The sequence below is a fragment of the Spermophilus citellus genome, assembly GCF_964194105.1.
Source record: "Spermophilus citellus genome assembly, chromosome: 6".
Taxonomy (NCBI): domain Eukaryota; kingdom Metazoa; phylum Chordata; class Mammalia; order Rodentia; family Sciuridae; genus Spermophilus; species Spermophilus citellus.
The window spans coordinates 8,613,638-8,621,045 of record NC_138187.1 but is presented as its reverse complement, the minus strand read 5'-3'; the positions used below and the strand labels follow the sequence as shown (position 1 = coordinate 8,621,045).

General features: G+C 52.3%; 1 protein-coding gene across 1 annotated transcript in view; it reads left to right on the top strand.

Moving 5' to 3' along the window:
- The first annotated feature begins 339 nt into the window (after nt 1-339).
- Nucleotides 340-7,408, top strand: part of RAB40C (RAB40C, member RAS oncogene family) — a 35,320-nt gene continuing 28,251 nt past the window's right edge. Inside the window, exon 1 of the mRNA XM_081298332.1 lies at nt 340-823. Within this exon, the coding sequence (XP_081154458.1) occupies nt 475-823 (349 nt within the window). The 5' untranslated portion in view covers nt 340-474. The remainder of the gene's footprint in view (nt 824-7,408) is intronic.

The window sequence follows — 7,408 nt, the reverse complement described above, 5'->3', positions numbered from 1 at the left end:
AGGTGCGATCGACGTGCCGGCGGCCCAATGGTTTGTCAGGGGTGGTCAAGGGGGACGGGCGAGTGTGAGAGGTGTTGTCGGCTAGTGGGTGGGGCTGCAGGGGTTGCCTGGGACTTTGCGGGAAGCCGCAGAGGCGAGGGGTGCTGATGGACGTGAAGGGGAACCAATGGTTCAGGAAAAGCGGGAGGCGAGTATCCAATGGCGACGGTGGCGAGGTGGGGCGTCCGCTGTCCCCGCAACGACGTGTGGGAAACGGCGGGGGCGGTCGGTCGTGAGGGACTGGCAGCCCCTCCAACAGCCTCGGGAAAGGGGGGGGCGGGCGGCCAATGGCTACGGCGAGGGGTCAGGGAGGGGCGGCGAGGGGGCGGGCGACCGGAGGCTCCGCGGCTCTGTGTGGGCAGCGTGGGGGCGGGGCTTCCGTGACGGACGGAAGGCTGGACCAATGGTCCAAGGAGGGTGGGCGGCGGGTGGCCAATGGCGGCGGCGCGACCGGGGGCGGGGCGGCGGAGTTGCGCGGCGCTGTGCGGGAAGCGGCGGGAGGCGGGCGGCGGCGGCAGCAGCAAGGCTGAGGTGAGGCGGAACGGCCGAGCGGTCGGGGCCTTCGCGGCGGGCCTGGAGCCGCTCACCCGCCTCCGCCCGCAGGTCCGGTGGCGGCGCCCGTGGGCCGCGGCGGGCGGGAGGATGGGCACTCAGGGCAGCCCGGTGAAGAGCTACGACTATCTTCTCAAGTTCCTGCTGGTGGGCGACAGCGACGTGGGCAAGGGCGAGATCCTGGAGAGCCTGCAGGACGGCGCGGCCGAGTCCCCGTACGCCTACAGCAACGGTAGGGCGGCGGCCGGGTGGGAGGAGGGCGCGCTGCGAGCCGGCCGAGGCCCGGACCAGGCCTCCCGGGACCGGCGAGGCCTGGTCCGGCGCGGTAGCCTCCGCGCGGGAGGCGGTCCCGCCGCGCAGCCCGCGAGGGGTTAGCTTCGACGGCCTGCCGCTCGCGCGGAGGAAACACCTCGGCAGCGATGTTATTAAACATCTCCTTTAACTTCCGGGTGCATGGCTGGCGTACACAAGGTGGATTGCACCACCACCGCTTGCCCGAGCCTGCCTCTGGGTTTAGGAGTGTACCGGGAAAGCGTGGTGGACGGTCGGCGCGGGGGCCTTCAGGGGTGTGTCTTAAGATCCCGGGGCTCCCGAATTCCAGCGGAGCTAGTGGCCAGTCAAGCATCCGTCCTTTCACAGGCCCTTACAAGCTCGGGAAGTGCTGTCTCACCTAATTGTACTTCTCCTGTCCTTGTTGTTCTCTGCCTTCCTGCTTTGTTTCTTGGGCTCTTGTCAGTCCTGTCCGACCGCCCTGAGCCTTTGCAGTTTGCTGAATCGCTTGCCCCAGAGTGTGGGCATGGTGTCTCCCATCCATTGGTTTTAGGATTTGTCAAGCTGGGCTGATGCAGAGGGCCCTGCCTCTTGAGCAGCAGTGCCAAATCCTGAAGGTCCTGACCAGAGAGGAAGAGCCATGGGTTTGTTTTTAGGTGGGGGGCTCACACTTAAGGCCCTTATACCAGCTAGGCCCCTTGACTAGTATTTGACATTCCAGGGTTATTTTCCTGCTGGGGCAGGTGGCCAGATTGTTTTTCTAGTAGTACTGTCGCCTCCTGGCACCAGACTCCCAGGAGGCTAATGTAGGAGTGCAGGCTGGGTTGGGCTTGTTGTATAGTGGATTAGTGTTTTCCTGGGATATTAACTTGTGCTTCAGAGGATTGGCTCAGTCCCACTGGCTACTCCACCAACTCCACCTCATGCACACAGTGACTAGCTGGAGAGATAGGGCCCTTCTTTCTCTTCCATCCCCTTTGTCAGGCTTCTGTGCTTTCCTACAGTATGTTGACCAAAGTGGAACTTGTATTACATAAAATGTGGAGATCTGCAAGACACCGTGAGCTTGTGTCACAGAGGTCCATCTGCCGGAAGTGGTGTGGAAAGCCTGCACTTAGACTAATGGCAGGGCCTGGGCACACTTGTGCCCCTGCAGGCGTCCTGCAGTGTCAAGTTTGGTGATAGCAGTATCCAGGGCTCTTTAGATTAAGATATGTACAGAACCAGGAGTACTTGTGGTCAGAGCATCACCTTACTGACCCAGGGTGAACTTGGTGGGACTGAGAACACTTTGGTTTCCTTAGGGAGACTGTTGGGGATTTGGAATCTCCAAAGCTGCTGGTTCTCAGGATTCAGCACTGTGTAAGTTTGCTGCTGTCTTTGAAAGATTTGTGGTAGTTGGAAGCTTTGGATTTCTAGTTGCTTTGTGAATAGGTGAATATTAACTTTTCTCATTTGTGAGAAGTGCCTAGTGTGTTTCCAGTTTCTTGTTCTTGGCCTACACTTGTCTGGTTCCTCTGATCAGGTGGCAGGTGGGTCCCCACCTGGTAAGGGGCATGTTGCTTTAGGGTGACTCAGACCTCCTCCTTGATCACAGCTGGATCACTTACCTGTCTTGAAGGCAGGTCTAGCTTGTTCCTAAGACAGGTATGCAAGTAAGTTTGGGCTCCAGCTTCAAAAACACTTGTGTCATCAGAATGGCCACTTGGAGCAGTAGCAGTGTGATGCTTTGTCTAGGTGCCCACACTTTTAGGGCCTTGGTTTTGGATCTTTGTGAGGCTTTGGTTTCTCCTAGTATGCAGCAGTGGCTTTAGGGGAATGGTCCTATTCTCTTTGGGACAGAACAGGATACTGAGTAGATATTCTCCCCGGGTAGCCACAGGGGAATTATGCTCTTGAGCAAAAGCCTCACTGCTTCTTGGGAGGGTGTGCTGTGAGCAGCTTCTACTCACTGGCCCTATTCAGCTTCTACTTGCTACCACACAAGCCTGTCCTTGTTCATCTTCAGTTAAACTAGTTACATCTTCCTACCTGGGTTCCTACAAAACTTCCCTGGGTGTTAGGGGTCTCTGGGAAAGTCTGACGTAATTTGTATGCCGCGGCCTGGGAGATTTGTGTGGGTTAATGAGATGAGTCCACAGGTATAACTTGATTTCTCCCCCTCTTCCTTTGGGAGTCAGTATTGGTGAAAGCTTCTGAGTGATGCCCTGTCCATTGAGCCCAGGGATTTGGGAGGGAGTCAGGGGATTGTGGACACTGCAAGGCTGACATGGAGGTTTGCTACGAATGTTGGGACCTCCTGGTTGTAGAGGTGTATGCGGGACCAGATGATGCTGTGTCCCCAAAGTGAGGACACTGTGTGCCTGTGTCCTGTGCAAGTTGTGATCTCCCTGCTGGAGCCAGTGCCAGAATGCCATATCAATGCCCCAGAGGCCAGTCCAGATATTGCTTTGCTCCCAGTCCATGTCTTTCTTCTCTTATTTGGAGTTTTTTTCTCTCTTAACTGCAGATTCAAGGGGAAGCCTGAAGTGCTTCTCTGAGCTCTGTTTCCCTAAGTCAGAAAACATCTTCAGGTCAAGTATCCCATGTTCTCATCTGTTGCCTTGCTTCTATGCTAGCACCAGGTTTTCATTTGGGAATGCTAACTCAGTGTGTTTTTAAGTGAATAGACAGCCTGTGTGCAGCTTCCCTGGACTGTTGCTTGGTGCTAGTCACATGGTCACCATAGCAACCCCTCATGGTTTGTTCTTTCTTCTGTACTTGGCCGGGGGCTCGGGTCTGGGATTCCTGGATTGATTTGTCAGGGTCCTCTGTTATAAACCAAGTTTTCTAGTAGGGCTTTGGCCCCAGGAGGAACAGGAACAATCACCATGGTAACAGCTAATGCCTCCAATATGTAATGTGTCCCCAGAACACTGATGAGCGTTTCTCTCTATTCCTCATTTAATCTTTACCACCACCCTGTAAGAGAGGCACTGTTTTCCCCATTTTACAGATGAGGAACTGAGGCTCAGAGGCAGAGAGACTGCTGCTGTCAAGAGCAGTGTGGTCAGGGCCGGAGTTGTGGCTCAGTGATAGAGTTCTTGCCTAGCATGTGTGAGGTGCTGACTTTGATCCTCAGCACCACATTAAAAAAAAAAAAAAAAAAAAAGAAAGAAAGAAAAAGAAACAAACAAAATAAAGTTAAAAAAAAAAAAAGAGAGAGCAGTATGGTCATTGTGTTTGTGGGTCCAGCCTTCTCATTTGGAGGGAAGCAGGCAAACCTTACAGTGAAGTAGCAGAGGATTATGGCTCTTCTCCCCTTGCCCCCATTTTCATTTCTACTCTAGGGCTTCCTGGTTGCTGCATGCCTGCTGCTTCTGTACACTGCTTGAGACCTTGAGAAGTTGATCTCAGAGGACTTTCCTCAGCTCCTGCCTGACCCCTGCCAGCATCTGGAAACCCACATCATTGTTTGGAGTTGATTTTTTTTTTTTTTTTTTTTTTTGCCATGCTGGGGATAGAACCCAGGGCCTTGCCCATGTGAGGCCAGTGCTTTCCCACTAGCTCTGCCCCTAGCCCAGGAGTTGACACTTATTTTTGTGTGTGTGTGGGGGGGGTGCTAGGGATTGAACATAGTGGCACTTTAGCACTGAGCTACATCCCAGCTTTTTTTTTCTTTTCCATTTTTTATTTTGAAACAGGGTCTCAGTAAGTTGCTGAGCCCGGTCTCAAACTTGTGATCCTCCTTAGCTTTCCAAATTGCTGCAGTTACAGGTGTGTGATACCATACACACCTGGCTAATTGGCACCACTTTTTGGGGGGGGGGGCGGGTACCAGGGATTGAACCCAAGGGTACTGAGCCACATCCCCAACCCCTTTTTTATATTTTGAGATAGGGTCTCTCTGAGTTGCTTAGGGCCTCGTTAAGTTGCTGAGGCTGGCTTTGAACTTGCCCGTCCTTCTGCTTTTGCCTTCCAGACCGCTAGAATTATAGGAGTGCAGCACCGAGCCTGGCATAATTATTGGCACTTTTTGATGGACCATTACAACTCTTCTCAAGGCAGGTTTGGCCCTTCAGGTGCTGGCCTTCCTTCCAGCTCTGTGACATATGCTGTCCTCCCCAGAGTCCACCAGGCCTGAGAGCAGCAAGGAAGGGACCCTTTAAGATGGGATGCAATAGGCTGGGGGAGGTGCAGCATGCTTAGATGTGATGGGAATCTACAGAGGCATATGAACCAGCAGAGGTTCATGCGTAGCTTCCTAGAGGAGGGGGCATCTGAAATGAGTCCTAGGGTTTCTCCTTTTCTCTCTCTCTCTCTCTCTCTCTCTCTTTTTTTTTTTTTTTGGTACCGGGAATTGAACTCAGGGTCACTCAACCACTGAGCCACATCCCCAGCCCTATTTTATTTAGAGGCAGGGTCTCACTGAGTTGCTTAGCGCCTCGCCGTTGCTGAGGCTGGCTTTGAACTCCTGATCCTCCTGTCTCAGCCTCCTGAGCTGCTGGGATTACAGGTTTGTGCCACCATACCCGGCCCTCCTTTTATCTCTTTACCATTACCTGGTCCCACCTGCCCTCAAGAGAACAGATTTCCATGTCTGTGCTAACTGTTCCATGTTTTATGCTAACTGTGCTGCTTTGTAAATAAGATAGTCCTCAAACATGGAAGCTGCTGAAGTTCACCAAGGTGCACAGGTCCTCCCTAAACTCCTCAAGTAGGAAAGCCACTTCTTGTCAGCCATGATTAGGGGAAGGTGGGCAAGGACAGCTTGCTTGAAGGGTTTGGGGGAGAGGACCAGTTCTGGCCCCAGGCAGTGTAGCTGGGGGCCAGTGAGAGTTCTTAAATGAAAACCAAGTTTCCTTTTTCCTTCTGCTTTTCCTTTTCAATTAGAATACCGAATTGTGTTTTCCTGGGTCTTTAGCATTGTCATGAATTCTTTCAGATGACAGAGCAAATGCTTAAGTGGCAGGTATATAGTATATAGTGGCAAGTAGAGCTAGCTGTCGTGCAGTTGGAATTTTTGTATTGTATATACATACTGGCATCTTTTTCTTCAGTGTGATTGTGTTTTGGATAATGAACTAAATTTAACACCGTTTCAGGAAGGAAACCACATCAGGGAGCCGAGAAGTTGGTGGGAAGGACACAAAAGGAGAGATACGGTTCTTAGAGGGTCCTTTTGCCTCCTATTCTGTTTAAAGATTGTAGCTGGAAAGGTGTGAAATTGCTGATCCCAGAAAAACTGCTGCTTACCTGGGTCTGAATCCTGTGGTAACTGCATGTGGAACAGGAAGGAGATAGAGCTGCACCCAGACCCTTCTCATGGGCAGCATCCAGCATAGACACTAGGCCACATGGGTGTGGGGGGCCCATGGGCTATATTGGCTGGGATGTTGTCCTGTATCATCTAAGAACACAAGGAAATGTCGTCGGCATCTAAATCCTAACTGGGAAAAAACTGCAAGAAGAATGCAAGAGGAAAAGAATGCAAGAGGAGCAGGATGTGGTGGGCCAGGCCTCTGATCCCAGCACCTCTAGAGGCTGAGGCAGAAGGAGGATCCTAAGTTTGAGTTCATTCATGGCAGCCAGGAAGCAGAGAGAGAAAGGGGAGGGGGCCACGGGGAAGATGAATCCTTCCAGGAAGTGCCCCCAGTGACCCACTTCCTTCAGTCTTGCCATGCCTGTCTATAGTTAACATTCAGGTAGTTCATTTAAACAAGAATGAACTGATTATGTTACAGCCCTCACAGTCCGATCATCGAACACTCCTGTATTAACATAGGAGCTATCCAGACTATACCCAAACCATAACAGGCTGCCAAGGTTCTCTGCTGGGGTCCAGAAAATCGCTGTTGCAGGAGAGGGGAGTGTGGCCAAAGGAGCCTTGATCACTGCTGAGGCTGCATGCTCTACTCCATGTCATGAGCCTTGCTCTGAGAGGTGGCTGTTCATCAGGCCTGGCCCAGGTATGGTGCCCATGCCTTTGCAGCATCCTTCAGGCTGAGGTCTGTCACACCACTGTGGCAGGGCCTGCAAGACCAATGAGCAGAAGAGAAGAGAGGGCAGGCTGCAGCCCTGCAGACAGACCTGTCTTTAGTCCTGGGGCTCTAGAGTGTTTCCTGCCTACCTGGTCCTGTCCGGGTAGGGTTGGTGGATGCTCAGTGGTATTCCTTCACCTCCTCAGCTGTGAAATAGTGGCTTCCTGTTGCTGGCTTGTCTCCCCCCTATGCTGCTATAAGTCAGAAACATCTTTGGATGTTAAGTGTCATACTGATGCAAGGTTTTGTTCCTTTACAGCCCCCCTGAATGTGGGGCACCTTCAGGCAGCCTTGGGCCTTTACTGTCATCTGCGTCCCTGAGCATGACCCTGCTTCTCTTGGTGGAGAGAGGTATTATTACATTAACAATCTTTCCCCTCCCACCACAATGCTGGGGAGTGAACTGATGGGCTTGTGCTTGTTGGGCCAGCACTGTATCACTGATGTATATTCCCGTCCCATCAACTTCTTAAATGACTTTTATTAAACATGGATTATTATTATTGGTACCAGAGATTGAACCCAGC